General features: G+C 40.9%; 2 protein-coding genes across 5 annotated transcripts in view; both read right to left on the bottom strand.

Moving 5' to 3' along the window:
* slu7 (SLU7 homolog, splicing factor) overlaps window positions 1-485 on the bottom strand; it is a 34,677-nt gene extending 34,192 nt beyond the window's left edge. Inside the window, exon 1 of the mRNA XM_072912503.1 lies at window positions 87-485. Coding sequence (XP_072768604.1) covers window positions 87-250 — 164 coding nt within the window. The 5' untranslated portion in view covers window positions 251-485. The remainder of the gene's footprint in view (window positions 1-86) is intronic.
* A 5,297-nt stretch (window positions 486-5,782) lies between these two features.
* Window positions 5,783-20,678, bottom strand: part of nsd1a (nuclear receptor binding SET domain protein 1a) — a 91,050-nt gene continuing 76,154 nt past the window's right edge. For 3 of the 4 annotated variants that reach the window (XM_061930587.2, XM_072912501.1, XM_061930588.2), the window contains 4 exons: window positions 17,894-18,035; window positions 17,716-17,822; window positions 12,368-12,566; window positions 5,783-6,895 (listed from right to left, as the gene is read on the bottom strand). In XM_061930587.2, coding sequence (XP_061786571.2) covers window positions 6,216-6,895; window positions 12,368-12,566; window positions 17,716-17,822; window positions 17,894-18,035 — 1,128 coding nt within the window. In that variant the 3' untranslated portion in view covers window positions 5,783-6,215. The remainder of the gene's footprint in view (window positions 6,896-12,367; window positions 12,567-17,715; window positions 17,823-17,893; window positions 18,036-20,678) is intronic. The other variant, XM_061930589.2, reaches the window with a different exon arrangement.

Here is a 20,678-nt window from a genome sequence, read left to right as displayed (position 1 = left end):
GCTGCCCCCGCGACCCGACCTCGGATAAGCGGAAGAAGATGGATGGATCATTAATAGAGTATATTTAACTTAAATCTCAAACTTACTTGCCCTCCTCGTCCACCTCAGCTGGAGCGTTTCCCAGCTTTCTCTGCTCCTCCAGCTCCTTCTTCTTCCTCCAGTCTTCCCGGGTCATCTTTTTGGGCTCGTCCAGGCCCACATTGCCCTCCGCGTTACCCTGATTATCGTTACTCTGACTCGGCTCCTCCATGACTCGACCTGGCGGTGGTCGCGACGGAAAAGAGCGTTACGTTTCCTCCAGAAACACTTCTGCTTAGCAAAGAGACAACGTGAAGCGGCTATATTTAATACGTCGTTACGTGTTGATAAATAAAACAAAAACGGGTTACCTTATCAATAGATAACCTCGTGTTAAGGTTATTCTTCTGTAGAACGTAATATAAACAAGGCGAGTTTATACGAGCGACGCCATTTTAGAAAAAAACAAACTATACGTGACGTCAGAGGTATCTTCTTCTGTGGTGTCGAAATTAAAAGGTGAAGGGCGACATCTAGCGGACGCAGCGATCAAGTTTGGCTACTGCTCGGCTGGAAGAGGTACTACTCCAAAGATATAATACATTTTTAAACAATTGTAAATATAGCATTTTATATAAAGATTTAATTGAAAAAAACTGCCGCAAAAAAAAAGGTGTGCACAAAGCAGTTAAATCAAAATGTAAAAAAAAATAATAATAATAGATACAAATAAGTTATTGGTATCGATCTTGAGAAGCAGGTCAATTTGTATTGGTATCGGCTTGAAAAAAAACTACGCATGCAGTTAGATAATTAATTAAACACAGTACTGTACGCACTTAAGATGTATGTTTACAATGTAAACATACAACTTAAGTAAACTTTACATTTTTAATACAACCAGTCATTGTCCATAGCAAAACAAGAAATAAAAACAGAAAAATATATTTTAAAAACGACTTTATTATTTATCAATGAATATTCAGTTAAGTCCTGTAATAAAACATTTATTAAAATATCTCATTATTTTCCTAAATAAAAACAGTTATTGCTTGGAGCACAAACAAACAAAAAACTAATAATATATATATATATATATATATATATATATATATATATATATATATATATATATATATATATATATATATATATATATATATATATGTATGTGTGGGAAAAAAATCACAAGACTATTTCATCTCTACAGGCCTGTTTCATGAGGGGGGGTTCCCTCAATCGTCAGGAGATTTTAATGGGAGCATTCACATACCATGGTTTATATAGGGCACAGAGTGGGTGGGTACAGGCTGGTGTAGGGGCGTGGTGATTGGTTCATGTGTTACCTAGGAGGTGTTTCCGTCTGTGGCGGCATGCTGATACAATTTCGCTGCGCTTGTTGAGGGATGACAGGTCTGGACGGTATATAATAAACAGTTTCCCTTTCAAGCATAGGTTGCATCTTTTATTACCACTATTGTAAGGTGTGCTGGATGCAAGAATTTGCCATGTTATTGAATATTCAACATTATTGTCTTTGAGGTCCCAAATGTGTTTGCTGAGTTCTGTGGTATTCCGCAGGTTTTTGTTCCTGAAAGAAGCCTTGTGATTGTTCCATCTGGTTTTGAATTCTCCCTCGGTTAATCCTACATATGTGTCGGATGTGTTAATGTCCTTGCGTATTACCTTAGATTGGTAGACAACTGATGTTTGTAAGCACCCCCCGTTGAGAGGGCAATCAGGTTTCTTTCGGCAGTTGCAGCCTTTGTTGGTTTTGGAGTCCCTCTGTCTGGGGGCCGACGGCTCATTTGCAATTGTTTTGTTGTGGTTTGAGATGATTTGTCGTATATTGTTCATGCAGCTGTAGCTCAATTTAATGTTGTTCTTGTTGAATACTTTTCTTAGGGTGTTGTCTTTGGGAAAGTGTTTGTCAATCAGATTGAGGAATTTGTGTCCAATGTTAGTTGAGACGTTTTTGCTGTATGGGGGGTTGTACCAGATGATGTCGTTTCGTTTTCTGTTCTTTTTTGGCTGGTTTCCTGGCGTGGGTTCATAGGTGAGGGTGAAATTGTATCCGCTTTCATCAAGGGCTTTTTGGTACGGGGGGGTTGCTTGGTCAAATTCAGCTTTGCTAGATGACAGCATCGATAGCCTTTTATTAATTCCGGTAGGTATTCTTTTCGTGGTGGTGGGTGGGTGGTTGCTGTCATGGTGCACGTATTGGAGTGTTGTGTTGGATTTCGTGAATGGTTGGTAGCTGTTATTTCTCAGGTTGAAAGTGACGTCAAGGAAGTTGACGGTTTGCTTGTTGGCTTCAATCGTGATCCGTAGGCCGTTCTCTTTGAAAATTTGGCATATGTGCTTCTTGGTATTCTCGCTGCTCCTTGGCGAGGCGCGACACACTGCCAGTCCGTCATCACGGTAAATACCAAGGTTCAGATTGAGGCTAGCGAGCTGGGAGAGGAGGAAACTCCCAACGAGTTCACACGTTTCTGCTCCGTCAAAACTTCCCATAGTGACGTCAAATGTTGCATTGTTCTTTTTTTGCCATGGTGTACTGTTGTGGATGAGAATGGAGTTTTTTTGCGTTTTTTGAGTTTTTTGATTATATATATATATATATATATATATATATATTTACGTCAGGAAAAGGACACAGAGGCTATATCATCCCTACAAGCCTGTTTTGCAGGTTTTCCTGCTCATCAGGATATTTTACAAGCAGGGAAACCTGCGAAACAGGCTTGTAGGGATGATATAGCCTCTGTTTTGTCCTGACCTAACGTGTATATGTATATATATATATATATATATATATATATATATATATATATATATATATATATATATATATATATACATATGCATATATATATATATATATATATATATATATATATATATATATATATATATATATATACACACATATATATATATATATATATATATATATATATGTATATGTATATATACATACATATATATATAGCAAACTTAAAATAATGGCTGGCTGACTTGTAAATATAAAATTCCTTTAAAACAATTTAATAATTTTCTCCCTCATGGATAAAATACAAAAAATAAAAAATAAAAACGTTAAAATGAAATGGATGTATTCAATGAATGCATGTTCCTTCTCCCACTCTGTAAGGTTTGAATACTGAAGGAATCCATGTTTCAGAAATACAAATTGTTTTATGTGTAACGCCCAACATATACTAGATAGAACTAGAAACAGTTTTCAAAACAGATGTGCTGCTTTTTACATTGATTTGCTTATTGATGTCAAAACATCATCACAGCTAACCTTTAATAAAAATGCATTCTTTACGATATAAAGAGGACCCGTTGGGGGGTTACAATGGCAGAAACGGCAAAAAAATAAATAAAATAAAAACATATTTCTTTAAAAAAGTGCTATGTTAATGGACAAGATATTGTCTAATTTTGTGAATTGATTGCAATATAATAAAAAAATCAAATCAAAACTCAAAATGTATCTGAAATTGATGAAAACAAATAGTGTTGAAAGTAAAATAAATAATGAATGTATCATTATTTTTGGATCCAATGTTAAACGTTTACTAATAAAGTTCCTCAAGAGTTTGTGTCCAAAGCTGCTATCAACACAAAGTAATTGGAAGCCTGCACTATGGTGCAGATGGACATTAAAACATGCAACACTATACAAAAAATGCTGCTGATGAGTGAAAGACCATCCCAGTTATTAAGGAGTTTGTTTAAAATCACTCATGTAGACACCTTGAATTGTGTGCATTAATGTCGCCACACTATTTATTTTGATAAATGTTACCCCTTTTAATTAAGCATTTTATTTATTTTTTTTTTTTTATTGTTAAAAAATGTAATGCTAACCAGATCTGTTAGACACCTGCATAACTATCCTGCATGTCAGTTACCTGACGTGTGCACACTAGGAATGTAGTCTTCAACACCATAACCCCCACAGGATATCATGCCTGATAAATAAATATGGGAAAACTAATTACATTATTGCAGTTTGAACCATAAAATGGTAGCAAGATTGGAGTACATCATCAATATTACACTGGTGGTAATTCACACTGTAAAATTTCGGGTTTTTTGTTAGGCCACAAACTGGCCATTGCAACAATAATACTTTATTATATTATGTACAAACCCTGTTTCCATATGAGTTGGGAAATTGTGTTAGATGTAAATATAAACGGAATACAATGATTTGCAAATAATTTTCAACCCATATTCAGTTGAATATGCTACAAAGACAACATATTTGATGTTCAAACTGATAAACATTTTTTTTGTGTGCAAATAATCATTAACTTTAGAATTTGATGCCAGCAACACGTGACAAAGAAGTTGGGAAAGGTGGCAATAAATACTGATAAAGTTGAGGAATGCTCATCAAACACTTATTTGGAACATCCCACAGGTGAACAGGCAAATTAGGAACAGGTGGGTGCCATGATTGGGTATAAAAGTAGATTCCATGAAATACTCAGTCATTCACAAACAAGGATGGGGCGAGGGTCACCACTTTGTCAACAAATGCGTGAGCAAATTGTTGAACAGTTTAAGAAAAACCTTTCTCAACCAGCTATTGCAAGGAATTTAGGGATTTCACCATCTGCGCTCCGTAATATCATCAAAGGGTTCAGAGAATCTGGAGAAATCACTGCACGTAAACAACTACCGTAAGCCCGTGACCTTCCATCCCTCAGGCTGTACTGCATCAACAAGCGACATCAGTGTGTAAAGGATATCACCACATGGGCTCAGGAACACTTCAGAAACCCACTGTCAGTAACTACAGTTGGTCGCTACATCTGTAAGTGCAAGTTAAAACTCTCCTATGCAAGGCGAAAACCGTTTATCAACAACACCCAGAAACGCCGTCGGCTTCGCTGGGCCTGAGCTCATCTAGGATGGACTGATACAAAGTGGAAAAGTGTTCTGTGGTCTGACGAGTCCACATTTTTGGAAACTGTGGACGTCGTGTCATCCGGACCAAAGAGGAAAAGAACCATCCGGATTGTTATAGGCGCAAAGTTGAAAAGCCAGCATGTGTGATGGTATGGGGGTGTATTAGTGCCCAAGACATGGGTAACTTACACATCTGTGAAGGCACCATTAATGCTGAAAGGTACATACAGGTTTTGGAGCAACATGTTGCCATCCAAGCAACGTTACCATGGACGCCCCTGCTTATTTCAGCAAGACAATGCCAAGCCACGTGTTACATCAACGTGGCTTCATAGTAAAAGAGTGCGGGTCCTAGACTGGCCTGCCTGTAGTCCAGACCTGTCTCCCATTGAAAATGTGTGGCGCATTATGAAGCCTAAAATAGCACAACGGAGACCCCCGGACTGTTGAACAACTTAAGCTGTACATCAAGCAAGAATGGGAAAGAATTCCACCTGAGAAGCTTCAAAAATGTGTCTCCTCAGTTCCCAAACGTTTACTGAGTGTTGTTAAAAGGAAAGGTGAAGTAACACAGTGGTGAACATGCCCTTTCCCAACTACTTTGGCACGTGTTGCAGCCATGAAATTCTAAGTTAATTATAATTTGCAAAAATAGTTTATGAGTTTGAACATCAAATATGTTCTTTGTAGTGCATTCAATTGAATATGGGTTGCAAATGATTGTATTCTGTTTATATTTACATCTAACACAATTTCCCAACTCATATGGAAACGGGGTTTGTACAAAAAAGTATGTTTTTTTAGGAAGAGTCTTGTGCAGTTTCAATGACTCCAGTGTGTTTATTTTTGCATCAGGGTCAAAATATATCATGGAAACATTGTGACAAATAAATGACCACACTTTTTTTTTTTTGCCATGTTCTTTCAGGTTAATTTTTTAAGAAGTCAAAGTTAAGACAGTAACAACAACAACAACAACAACAACAACAACAAAATGCCCTTGTGATTACAGTTTGGTCAGATATACCTTTTCCATATCTCAAACACGTCTTAAGAAAAGGCAGAAAATGTAAACAATGTCTAAAAGAATGAACAACTGAGGCTTACAGCACCAGACACAAATAAAGAAATATGAACACAAGTATATGAAAGTGAGTGAAGGAGTCGAGCCGTAGCACCGATACACATCCGCAGCCTGGGATGAGAAGGCAATGTACCAAGGAGAAGGCAATGTTGCATTCAAGTACAGTAGGTGGCTTTATTGAGGGTCACTTGTGCTCCTCTCCTCCGCTCCAGCCGTCCTCATCACCAGTATCGTCCTCCACGTAATCACCGCAACTGTCACCTGCCTCCTCCGAGCAGTCGTCAGACATCGGATCATCTTCTACTAACTCCATTTCTTCCACGTCGCCCTCGGCTTCGTCGTCTTCTCCCAGGTCCACCTCTAACCCGCATACCTCGCCGTCCTCCATCTCGCCGTCCTCCATCTCGCCGTCCTCGCTCTCGTCTTTGGAGGAGGTCGGGCTGGATAAAGCTTTGTCGCCTGTGAGGTAAGACATGTTGGTGGGGATGAAGCTCGAGGTCGCTGTTTTAGTGTTGATGTAGAGACGAGGAGGCGGCTCTCGCGCGGCCGGGCTAGTCTGGTCGCCGTGTGAGGCGACAGGAGCGCAGCCTTGGGAGTCTGGGAGTGGACAGGAAGTGAGCGGCGACGCCACAAGGCCGGGTTTCACAGAAGTGGCATTGGGAACGTACTCGCGGATCTCGCCTGGTTCCAGAGGGTCGGGCCCACAGGGGTCATGTTCGCTACAAGACAGCTTGCCGTTCAGCTTGGAGATGAAGAGCATGCCATCGCGGTGCGCTTTGCAGTATGAGCTAGGGCACATCTCACAGAACGACACCGCCTCTTTCGTGCAGACGTCACACTGGTGCCATGGACACTCCCATCGACCTGGAAACAAACAAAAAAACACTTCTATGAAACATCGGTCATCCTAAATGGGACATATTATGCAAAACCACCTATTGGTACCTGTTTTTGGGATCTGCATAAGCCCCAGGAATTTTAAATCAAACCATGGAGGCATTGTATATACCGGTACATTATGTGTATGCATATATATATATATATATATATATATCACGATATATATATATCACGGATCACGATTGAAGCCAACAAGCAAACCGTCAACTTCCTTGACGTCACTTTCAACCGTCAACTTCCTTGACATCACTTTCAACCTGAGAAATAACAGCTACCAACCATTCACGAAACCCAACACAACACTCCAATATGTGCACCATGACAGCAACCACCCACCCACCACCACGAAAAGAATACCTACCGGAATCAATAAAAGGCTATCGATGCTGTCATCTAGCAAAGCTGAATTTGACCAAGCAACCCCCCCGTACCAAAAAGCCCTTGATGAAAGCGGATACAATTTCACCCTCACCTATGAACCCACGCCAGGAAACCAGCCAAAAAAGAACAGAAAACGAAACGACATCATCTGGTACAACCCCCCATACAGCAAAAACGTCTCAACGAACATTGGACACAAATTCCTCAATCTGATTGACAAACACTTTCCCAAAGACAACACCCTAAGAAAAGTATTCAACAAGAACAACATTAAATTGAGCTACAGCTGTATGAACAATATACGACAAATCATCTCAAACAACAACAAAACAATTGCAAATGAGCCGTCGACCCCCAGACAGAGCGACTCCAAAACCAACAAAGGATGTAACTGTCGAAAGAAACCTGATTGCCCCCTCAACGGGGGGTGCTTACAAACATCAGTTGTCTACCAATCTAAGGTAATACGCAAGGACATTAACACATCCGACACATATGTAGGATTAACCGAGGGAGAATTCAAAACCAGATGGAACAATCACAAGGCTTCTTTCAGGAACAAAAACCTGCGAAATACCACAGAACTCAGCAAACACATTTGGGGCCTCAAAGACAATAATGTTGAATATTCAATAACATGGCAAATTCTTGCATCCAGCACACCTTACAATAGTGGTAATAAAAGATGCAACCTATGCTTGAAAGAGAAACTGTTTATTATTTACCGTCCAGACCTGTCATCCCTCAACAAGCGCAGCGAAATTGTAACAACATGCCGCCATAGACGGAAACACCTCCTAGGTAACACATGAGCCAATCACCACGCCCCTAGGCCAGCCTGTACCCACCCACTCTGTGCCCTATATAAACCATGGTATGCGAATGCTCCCATTAAAATCTCCTGATGATTGAGGGTACCCCCCCTCATGAAACAGGCCTGTAGAGATGAAATAGTCTTGTGATTTTTTCCCCACACATACATATATATATATATATATATATATATATATATATATTAGAGATGCGCGGATAGGCAATTATTTCATCCGCAACCGCATCACAAAAGTCGTCACCCATCCGCCATCCACCTGAACTAACATTTAATCAAAACCGCACCCGCCCGTTGTTATATATCTAATATAGACGATGCAAGGCATTAGTGAGGTTATAAAGCTTTTGCCTGTTAAAGAAAGGAGACTGATCCAATTCAGCAGAGACATTCAATGCGTGCCACGCTGTCACGGCCCAGACGCACACCAGTGCGCAATCATCTGGGAGCCGCGCTGAGCCCACCTCCAAGCGCGCTCGCGCCACTCCAACTGCTGCAGGCAGATGCGTTCCAACTTGTTTTAACATCCTGTGGCACTCTTCTGGGATCACGGCGGACGAAACTGCTCATGCTCAGGGTGTTTGTGGAGGTTCGGGGTTTTGCACAAATGTGACGCACCAATGTTAGATGTCCCGGTTTTGTGACTGTCGTAGACATAAACAGCGTCGCAGCTCTTGCAAATCACGTAGCCAGCATTACTATCGTCCTGATTTACAACCTCATAAAAATGAGTCCACGCTGAACTTTTCTGGCCTTTTTTTCCCCTGGTCTTTAGTATTCCCTTTTTTAGTTTGTCGTGTACCACGTTTGCTGCCGGTGTTGCCATCTTTTTTTTTTTTTTCTTCTGTTGTGGCATATGCTGCAGGTGCCTGCTCGTTTTTCGTATGTGGGTAACAACATTTAACTATGTATATATATTTCCCAATTGGTTTAACTGCCACCCGCCTGAATCTATTTAAAATCTAATTTTTTTTTATTTCAACCGCCCGACCTGCGGATAATCCGCGGTTGTGTCCGCAAACCGCACATCTCTAATATATATATATATATATATATATATATATATATACACATATATCTCAGTGACGTGCAGTCAGGGGAGGCAGGTGAGGCGGGGCCTCACGTGCCATCATGGAAAGAAAAAAAATGTAAATAGAAAAAAAATAAAAAATTAAATTGTTATATGTATCCAGTGATTATACTATAAAGTTATTTTCCATTTAACTTCACTAGTTTTAGATTATTTTTATTCAAAATCGCTGAATTTTCACATTTGCCGTTCAAATGCTGAGAAGAGACTTGCGGTGAGTCAGCAGCCAGTTGAGCCTCACCATGGATTGCGCAATGACTCGGCTAACTGCTGGCCTGCTGTGCAGTGAGACTGTATTGCTATATGAATTATATTATACATTTCCATAGTTTAGTTAGCTGAGGTATATAATGTACAGCGTATTTTGTCAGCAACTTTATGTGTGTAACATATTTATTGTGCTGAGCAATCATAAAACGGCTGCGAAGACGCACTGGCTGAGGCTCGCAGTAATCCCGCCTCCTGGTGGTAGATGGCGCTAGTGATCCCAGAGATAATTTCTGCGAGTACTCGGCTGCAGAAGAAGTGACAACAAGCAGCAACAGTTAGCGATCGTTTATTTTTTCCTCTCGCCTGGACTTTTAACATGGAGGATTACATATCTAAAATAAAACAGTTTTCTAAACTGGACTTTCAATGGAAGCAGGAGGTAATAATTAAAGGAAGATCTCCATCGAGACAAAGAGACTTTTAAAACTGAAGAAAGATAAAGAAGACTTCTATGAACAAGTGATCGATGCTTTTGTTCAAAAGGAGCGGCGCATGGACTTCATTTATAAGTAAAGGTAAGACCATAATAAAAAAAAATTTTTTTTAAATGTGCTTTTTTGTGTGCTACAGTTTGTATGTGTAAAGTTAAAGTTAAGTTAAAGTACCAATGATTGTCACACACACACTAGGTGTGGTGAAATGTGTCCTCTAGATTTGACCCATCCCCTTGATCACCCCCTGGGAGGTGAGGGGAGCAGTGGGCAGCAGCGGCGCCGCGCCCGGGAATCATTTTTGGTGATTTAACCCCCAATTCCAAGCCTTGATGCTGAGTGCCAAGCAGGGAAGAATGCTGGTATGAGCTTTTAAACATAACCCGTTAACTGCTGCCAATCAAATGGCGAATAAGATACTCTTTAGGGTTCATATGTTTGCAAATCTGACTGTGATGAAGTCAGTGCCTCACCAGCCATCAACCTCACCGCACGTCACTGATATATATATATATATATATATATATATATATATATATATATATATATACACACATGTATATATATATATATATATATATATATACATACATCCATCCATTTTCTACCGCTTATTTCCCTTCGGGGTCGCGGAGGGTGCTGGAGCCTATCTCAGCTACAATCGGGCGGAAGGCGGGGTACACCCTGGACAAGTCGCCACCTCATCGCAGGGCCAACACAGATAGACAGACAACATTCACACTCACATCCACACACTAGGGACCATTTAGTGTTGCCAATCAACCTATCCCCAGGTGCATGTCTTTGGAAGTGGGAGTACCCGGAGGGAACCCACGCAGTCACGGGGAGAACATGCAAACTCCATACAGAAAGATCCCGAGGCCGGGATTGAACTCACGCCTACTCAGGACCTTCGTATTGTGAGGCAGACGCACTAACCCCTCTTCCGCCGTGCTGCCCTATACATATATATATATATATATATATATATATATATATACATATATATATATATATATATATATATATATATATATGTATATATATATATATATATATATATATATATATATACATTGTAGATTGTCACTGAAGGTATCAAAACTATGAATGAACACATGTGGACTTATGTACTTAACAAAAAAAGGTGAAATAACTGAAAACATGTTTTATATTCTAGTTTCTTCAAAATAGCCACCCTTTGCTCTGACGACTTTTTCGCACACTCTTGGCATTCTCTCGATGAGCTTCAAGAGGTAGTCACCTGAAATGGTTGTCACTTCACAGGTGTGCTTGAAGCTCAGCGAGAGAATGCCAAGAGTGTGTAAAGCATTAATCAGAGCAAGAGGGTGGGGTTGGTGGTAGCGGGGGGTGTATATTGTAGCGTCCCGTAAGAGTTAGTGCTGCAAGGGGTTCTGGGTATTTGTTCTGTTGTGTTTGGATGTTCTACCAAAATGTGTTTGTCATTCTTGTTTGGTGTGGGTTCACAGTGTGGCGCATTATTAGTAAGAGTGTTAAAGTTTTTTATACCGCCACCGTCAGTGTAACCTGTGTGGTTGTTGACCAAGTATGCCTTGCTGTCACTTTCGTGAGCAAGCAGAAGCCACATACAACGTGTGGCTGGGCCGGCACGCTGGGTGTAGTGGGCGCTAAATGCTGTACCATCACGGCACGTTCGAGAGAACAGTTGCCTTGAAATTCGTAGTCTGCCGAAAAAATCGAGAGGGTTGACAAGTATGACGCTGTCTCGCGCCACTCATATTAAACCCGTGGGCCGCACTAACATTCAATTGTCATATAAAGGTGTGGGCCGCGTGTCTGAGACCCTTGGTTTATACATAGCACAAAGCAAGAAAAAAAACTTTGTATGTAGTGTTATTTCATTTTAAATTTCAAAAGATTTTTGTGGCTCCCATTGTTTTCTTTAATTTGTAAAACTGGTCAAAATGGCTCTTTGACTGGTAAAGGTTGCCGACCCCTGGACTAGAGCATAGACTACAATGACAGACTTGCGGAAAGCTCTTCAGGTAAAACTTTACCATATATGGAGATATACGCCGACGTCACCAATGAGGAAAACGTCACAAATTGGGATAGTTGCAAACAAACCGTTTGGAGGAAGTATGAAGGAAAGCAAGATTGTTTAGAAAAAAATCTCCGCCATGCCTCCATCGTTTGATTTAAAATTTCCCAGACTTATGCAGATCCCAAATACACACACAACAACTGTATGTTATTCCTTAAAGTCTTCATCGATTTGGATCAACGAGGTGACATTTCGTCAGAAAACCTTTGACAAGTTGACTTACTGTCCGTCAACCCCCAATAAGATATTTCAAAGCAGTGTATTTTAGCTAGCACAGATGTGGTCAGGCATTTAATTACCTGTCTGCACGCTGGTGTGGATTTCACATCATAGTAACAGCTCTACTTGCCTGCAGGCCTCTTGGCCAGGTTCAAACAGTCAGCATGGTAGACCTTCGGGCAACCAGGCTTCTTACATGACACGATCTGGCCGCCATCGCCACAGCTGAAGCACTCATCCTCCCTTTCTTTGGTCACCTCTTGCTTGGTCTTCTTCTTCATGGACACGCGCCTCTTTCCTTCCTTCATTTTCTCAGCCGGCGGCTGGTTCTGAATGGAAGGACAGCAAAGAGCAAGATGCAAGTGCCGAAAATGGGGTTTTGTTTCCTTTAAAGCAGGGGTGTCAAACTCAATTTACCTGGGGGCCACTGGATGCAGAAACTGGGTGAGGCTGGGCCGCAAGAAAAGATTTCTTAAAAAAATCTAACATGCACTTTTTAATGAATTCACCTTCTTTGAATGACTATCCCGCCCTAGCAACACACTTGCCAACCATCCCGATTTTTCCGGGAGACTCGAATTTCAGTGCCCCTCCCGACAATCTCCCGGGGCAAACATTCTCCCGATTTTCACCCGGACAACAATATTAAGGGCGTGCCGTGATAGCACTGCCTTTAACGTCCTCTACAACCTGTCGTCGCGTCCGCTTTTTCACCAGTGACGTGCAGTCACTAGAGGCAGGTGAGGCGGGGGCTCACCTGCCATCATGGAAAGAAAAAAAATGTAAAAAGAAAAAAAATTAATTAAATTGTTATATGTATCCAGTGATTACCGTATTTTCCGCACTATTAGCCGCACCTAAAAACCACAAATTTACTCAAAAGCTGACAGTGCGGCTTTTAACCCGGTGCGCTTTATATATGGATTAATATTAAGATTCATTTTCATAAAGTTTCGGTCTCGCAACTACGGTAAACAGCCGCCATCTTTTTTTCCCGTAGAAGAGGAAGTGCTTCTTCTTCTACGCAAGCAACCGCCAAGGTAAGCACCCGCCCCCATAGAACAGGAAGCGGTTCTTCTTCTACTGTAAGCAACCACCCGCCCGCGTAGAAGAAGAAAAAGCGCGCGGATATTACGTTTCATTTCCTTTGTGTGTTTACATCTGTAAAGACCACAAAATGGCTCCTACTAAGCGACAGGGATCCAGTTCATGAAAAGACGCAATCTCTCCATCCGCACACGGACTACTATTTCACAGCAACTGCCTAAAGACTTTCAAGAAAAGCTGGCTACTTTCCGTGCATATTGTAAAAACAAGATAGCTGAAAAAAAGATCCGGCCAGAGAACATTATCAACATGGACGAGGTTCCACTGACTTTTGATATTCCTGTGAACCGCACTGTGGATACAACGGGAGCACGTACGGTGAATATTCGCACCACAGGGAATGAGAAGTCATCCTTCACTGTGGTTCTAGCTTGCCATGCTAATGGCCAGAAACTTCCACCCATGGTGATATTCAAAAGGAAGACCTTTCCAGCCGGCGTCATCATAAAAGCTAACTCGAAGGGATGGCTGGATGAAGAAAAGATGAGCGAGTGGTTAAGGTAAGTTTACGCGAAGAGGCCGGGTGGCTTTTTTCACGCAGCTCCGTCCATGTTGATATACGACTCCATGCGCGCCCACATCACGCTGGGTTTTAATATATTATTAAAGTTTGACTGACCTATTTGACTGTTTTTTTGACATTCCTTTAGCGCAGTTAGATGCGGCTTACAACACGGGGCGGCTTATAGGTGGACAAAGTTTTGAAATATGCCGTTCATTGAAGGCGCGGCTTATAACCCAGGGCGCCTTATGGTGCGGAAAATACGGTATACTATAAAGTTATTTTCCATTTAACTTCACCAGTTTTAGATTATTTTTATTCAAAATCGCTGAATTTTCACATTTGCCGTTCAAATACTGAGAAGAGACGGTGCGGTGAACAGCAGCCAGTTGAGGCACGTCACTCAGTGCCTCAACATGGATTCCGGACTCGGCTAACTGCTGGCCTGCTGTGCAGTGAGACCGTATTGCTATATGAATTATATTATACATTTCCATAGTTTAGTTAGCTGAGGTATATAATGTATTTTACAGTGTATTTTGTCAACAACTGTATATGTGTAACGTATTTCTTGTGCTGAGCGATCATAAAACGGCTGCAAAAGACGCACTGGCTGAGGCTCAAGTAGCCCCGCCTCCTGCACCCCCGCCGTAGAATTGTTATATCAACTAAAGCCCACACTTAAACTTTCCACGTGCAAGATTGAATCTATTTAAAACAGTTATTCCATAAGAAGCCAAAAAGTGCAAAAACAATAATGTTCGTGTTGGAGGAGTTGTGAATGACTGCAGGGCCACAACATTAGGTACACCTGCAGACTGCAGGTGTATCTAATTCACAACTCCTCCAACATGAACATTATTGTTTTTGCACTTTTTGGCTTCTTATTAAATAACTTTTGTAACCTATTTTCATGGGCTTTCCTCTTTGTGATGTTAAGTTCCTGTTATGCGCTGTTATACAGTATATGCCTCGAGCTCTTATTTTGAAGGCGCTAAGAGCGGAAGTGATGACATGGGGTGGAGCGGAAGTTTTTGAAAGAAGGTAAATAAAGTGGTCCTCGTGTAAACTGGAGCCTCCGTGTTTGTTATTTTGTAGTTTCATACAGTATAGGCGACATTTATAAACCCTCGGTTACACTTTTTTAAATAGATTCAATCTTGCACGTGGAAAGTTGAAGTGAGGGCTTTAGTTGCGGCGCATGGACTTCATTTGTAAGTAAAGGTAAGACCATAATAACATTTGTTTTATTAAATGTGCTTTTTTGTGTGCTACAGTTTGTATGTGTAAAGTTAAAGTTAAGTTAAAGTACCAATGATTGTCACACACACACGAGGTGTGGTGAAATTATTCTCTGCATTTGACCCATCCCCTTGATCACCCCCTGGGAGGTGAGGGGAGCAGTGGGCAGTAGCGGCGCCGCGCCCGGGAATAATTGTTGGTGATTTAACCCCCAATTCCAAGCCTTGATGCTGAGTGCCAAGCAGGGAAGAATGCTGGTATGAGCTTTTAAACATAACCCGTTAACTGCTGCCAATCAAATGGTGAATAAGATACTCTTTAGGGTTCATATGTTTGTAAATCTGACTGTGATGAAGTCAGTGCCTCACCAGCCATCAACCTCACCGCACGTCACTGGTTTTCACCATACAAACAGCGTGCCGGCCCAGTCAAATGTTGTATGAGGCTTCTGCAGACACACGTAAGTGACTGCAAGACATACTTGGTCAACAGCCATACAGGTCACACTGAGGGTGGCCGTATAAACAACTTTACCACTGTTACAAATATGCGCCACACTGTGAACCCACACCAAACAAGAATGACAAACACATTTCGGGAGAACATCCGCACCGTAACACAACATAAACACAACAGAACAAATACCCAGGACACCTTGCAGCTCAACTCTTCCGGGCTACAATATACACCCTCGCTACCACCAAACTTTGCCCCCCCCAACCCAACCCAGTTGATGTGTGTGGGGGCAGAGCTATAGCCCAGAAGAGTTAGGGCTGCATGTGATTCTGGGTATTTGTTCTGTTGTGTTACGGTGCGGATGTTCTCCCGAAATGTGTTTGTTATTCTTGTTTGGTGTGGGTTCACAGTGTGGCCCATAGTTGTAACAGTGTTAAAGTTGTTTATATGGCCACCCTCAGTGTGACCTGTGTGGCTGTTGATCAAGTATGTCTTGCAGTCACTTACGTGTGTGTACAGAAGCCAAATACAACATGTGACTGGGCCGGCACGCTGTTTGTACAGGTTGTAGAGCAGGGGTGCTCACACTTTTTCTGCAGGCGAGCTACTTTTCAATTGATCAAGTCGTGGGGATCTACCTCATTCATATATATCATTTATATTTACTTATTTATGAAATATATGTTTTTGTTAATAAGTTAAAGGTGTTTAATGGTAATGCAAGCATGTTTAACACATATAGTTAATATTGTTAATACATTAAAGGTGTTTAATGAAAATACAAGTATGTTTAATACATATAGTTAATATTGTTAACAAGTTAAAGGTGTTTAATGATAATACAAGCATGTTTAACACATATAGTTAATATTGTTAACAAATTAAAGGTGTTTAAAGATAATGCAAACATGTTTAACACATATAGTTAATATTGTTAACAAGTTAAAGATGTTTAGTGATAATGCAAGCATGTTTAACACATATAGTTAATATTGTTAATAAATTAAAGGTGTTTAATAATACAAGAATGTTTAACACAGTTAATATTGTTAACAAGTTAAAGGTGTTTAAAGATAATACAAGCATGTTTAACACTTATAGTTAATATTGGTAATAAGTTAAAGGTGTTTAAAGATAATACAAGCATGTTTAACACATATAGTTAATACTGTTAATAAGTTGAAAGTGTTTAGAGATAATACAAGCATGTTTAACACATATAGATTCCTTTCTTTCATGAAGACAAGAATATAAGTTGGTGTATTACCTGATTCTGATGACTTGCATTGATTGGAATCAGACAGTGGTGCTAAAAACGTCCGCATGTTCGAATGGAGGAGAAAAAAAGTCCTCCTTTCTGTCCAGTACCACATGAAAGTGGTTGGTTTTTGGCATCTTATTTGTCCAGCTTCCGTACTCCTTTGTATACACTTTACAAGAAATACATTGTTGGCAAACTCCGTAGCTTGCTAGCTTGTGCACGCGAGCTTTCTGAGACTCTTATTTTGGTAGCGCAGGCAGGATGAAGCAGCGCTTTTATTGTGCAACTGTGCAGTCGGTCTTTGGAGTTTTGACGACAGGTACGGCGCCAGAGTCTGTTGAAATAAAGTGTTTCTCGCCTTCCAGTCGGTAATTTTAATGAGCTGGCAGCAGCCAGCGTCATCTCAGAAGACCCTCGGGTGCCGTGAATGTCAATCAAGTGACGAAAGTGACGTCATAGTGAAGATTTATGATCGCTCATTTTTAGGACTATTTTTTTAATGGCTGGCTGGTGATCGACTGACACACCCTCCGAGATCGACCGGTAGCTCGCGATCGACGTAATGAGCACCCCTGTTGTAGAGGGTGCTAAAGGCAGTGCCATCACGGCACACCCTTATTATTGTTGTTTTGGGTTAAAATCGGCAGACATTCGAGAGAATGGTTGCCCTGAAATTCGGGAGTCTCCCGGAAAAATCGTGAGGGTTGGAAAGTATGACGCTGTCAAGCGCCATTCATAGAAAACTCGCGGGCCGCACTAACATTACATTTTCATATTAATATATTTCATATATTAAGGTGCGGGCCGCAAAATAACGTCTCTGTCTGAGACCCCTGCTTTAACGCCTATTCGCATGTGTCTAACAGGTCACCCATTTCTAATAGCGCTGAAATCGAGGTCAAATTTGTACCTTCGGTCGAACACCAAGGAAGCCGCTGCAGTTGGGTGCTCCACATTTACAGGCGGTCTTGCCGTTACCGAGACACTCCAAGTTATAGTTGAAAGTCAACTCCACACCTAAAAGGAAAGACTGGGTCAAGTTGATGTTTTACACAGTGCACACTACCACAGTGAGTCAGTTGCAGAACCTTCTGGGATGTCTTGTAGTGCAAACAGTCCAACACGGGTGTCCCCGTTCACAGTCCATTTCTGAGTTTCACAGTTTGGTTGGCAGCTATGATTCATGAAGCGAGCCTGGTTCCCTTTGGGTCCAGCATCTATGATTCGGTCCTGCAACAAAATAAGGTTTATAAAAAGCATATTACAAGTGCGTTATGAACTGATAGGGTAAGTACAGGACAATGACCTGGTAAAAACAGAAACATTTGTTCCTTTCTTTGAAAAGTGCAGCCCTGCAAATAAGGCTAAAAAAATCTGCAAAATGTGTGCCAGCAGAGATGAAGAGAGGACTTTTATTGTGAAGGTGTCCAATTAATCACCAATCTGCCAGCCAATAATGAAGTATTTACAGCTATTATAGCGTGCACTACAAAGTAAAGAGTAAAGGTTCTATAAGTACTTACCAGAGGTGTGGACTCGAGTCACATGACTTGGACTCGAGTCAGACTCGAGTCATGAATTTGATGACTTTAGACTCGACTTGACAAAATGTAAAAAGACTTGCAACTCGACTTAGACTTTAACATCAATGACTTGTGACTTCACTTGGACTTGAGCCTTTTGAATTGACATGACTTGACATGACTTGCTACTTTCCCCAAAACCCAAAGATGAAAAAGTTATTCGGGAGCGCTCCGTATTTTTCATTGTGTACTTGTCTATCAGCGTTGCGTGTGTCAGCTGGTGTGCTCTCAGTACAACAGCCAATCAAATTAGATCTACTTTGTTTTCATCACACAGCATTCATCCAATCAAATTGCAGGACAACCAACGAAGAAGACATGTCCAAACCACACGCCAGTGAACAAAAAATGATACCTAAAATAATTTCGTTTGGGTATAAAAATTACGAGGTGGTCAACACAAAACGGTTTGCAGTATGCAACACATGCGGTTCGAAAATGACTGATGGAGAGGCAACAACTTCCAACTTCGTCCGGCATTTGAAGTTGCACAAAGAACGGTAAGTTTTGAATGTAAGATAACGTTTATTGGCTAAGTAACGTGACTTTTATTTGCTGTGTAGTTAAATCAGTGAGGCTGTAAACTCACTGCTAACGTTATAACGTTATTGCAAACACGGGAATCTGTTGCAGTTCACTACCTTATTCATACTTTTTGTTCAGTGATTTTTTTTAAGCAGGGTTACGTTAGTCAATATATCACACGTAACGTTAGACGGCGGTCAGCAGCACCGCGTATTTTAGCCACCTAAAAAAAGACAAAAATAGTAAAATAAAGGTCAGTTAAAATGTATACTATATTATGAATATGTGTACCGTTTTAGCTAGCTTTCTGACATACTGTTGGTTGTTTACCTCAGTGGTCCCCAACCACCGGGCCACGGCCCGGTACTGGTCCGTGGATCGATTGGTATCGGGCCGCACAAGAAATAATTTTCTTTTTTTCTTTTTTTAATTAAATCAACATAAAAAACACAAGATACACTTACAAGTAGTGCACCAACCCAAAACAACTCTCTCCCCCCTTTTGTTCTGGGCATTGAACATGAAGACTCTTCCTTCACTGTTCCGAGTGGCCATGAGAGTCTTGGCAGTGCCTGCCTCCAGTGCTCCAGTGGAGCGAGTTTTCAGCCATGGTGGCATCATACTACGCCCCCATCGTGCACAAATGACTGACAGACTCTTGGCTAATTTGGTCTTTTGCAAATGCAATGCAGCATAGGGCCCTGACATATAAAAAGTACAACTTTTTTGTTATAAATGATAAATGGGTTGTACTTGTATAGCGCTTTTCTACCTTCAAGGTACTCAAAGCGCTTTGACACTACTTCCACATTTACCCATTCACACACACATTCACACACTGATGGAGGGAGCTGCCATGCAAGGCGCTAACCAGCACCCATCAGGAGCAAGGGTGAAGTGTCTTGCTCAGGACACGTATATGTCATGTTTTTTCAATGTTAACACTTTTGTACAAATAAGTACATTTGCACTTTATTTTTCAATGTGTTTGTTCTGTAAAGGAATGAGTTAATGTTTAAAATGACTGGTTAATAGTGCTATTATAAAGTGCAATGTCAGCACAATTTTCTTTCCTGCAATTTAAAATGCACTTGTTTTAATAAATAAATACAGCGTTTGAAAAGCATACACAATCTGTGTTAATATATTAGTCTGTGGTTAAAAGGACTTGAAAGGACTCGAAACTAAAATGCAGGACTTAGGACTTGACTTGAGACTTTCCAGTGTTGACTTTGGACTTGACTCGGGGCTTGCCTGTCTTGACTCGGGACTTGACTCGGACTTGAGGGCAAAGACTTGAGACTTACTTGTGACTTGCAAAACAATGACTTGGTACTTACCTACTCATACCAAAGACTATAAAAATGGGAGCCATTACCTCCCTGCTTGGCACTCAGCATCAAGGGTTGGAATTGGGGGTTAAATCACCAAAAATTATTTATCAAATGCAGAGGATAATCTCACCACATCTAGTGAGTGTGTGACAATCATTGGTACTTTAACTTTATATGGTTGTTAAAGTTAAGGATTATTGTGATTTTGGGTCGTTTTGAAGGGCACCTTAGTTTTTAGTTTTTTAGTTTTTTGCGTTTACACGAAAAAGGACATAAAAACATGTATTTGCATTTTCACGGTCCAAAATGCTGTTGTCATGTGAGCCGTTGGTGTCATGTAAACGTCCCCTAAAACCCCAAATCCACAAAGTCCGCCATAAAAATAAAAAAAAGAGCGCGTTTAGCTCCACCTTCCACAAGCATGCCACTGA

Source organism: Nerophis lumbriciformis, linkage group LG36 (genome assembly GCF_033978685.3).
Source record: "Nerophis lumbriciformis linkage group LG36, RoL_Nlum_v2.1, whole genome shotgun sequence".
Taxonomy (NCBI): Eukaryota; Metazoa; Chordata; class Actinopteri; order Syngnathiformes; family Syngnathidae; genus Nerophis; species Nerophis lumbriciformis.
Note: the sequence above shows the minus strand (reverse complement) of the source record. Positions and strands in the feature narration are given on the sequence as shown.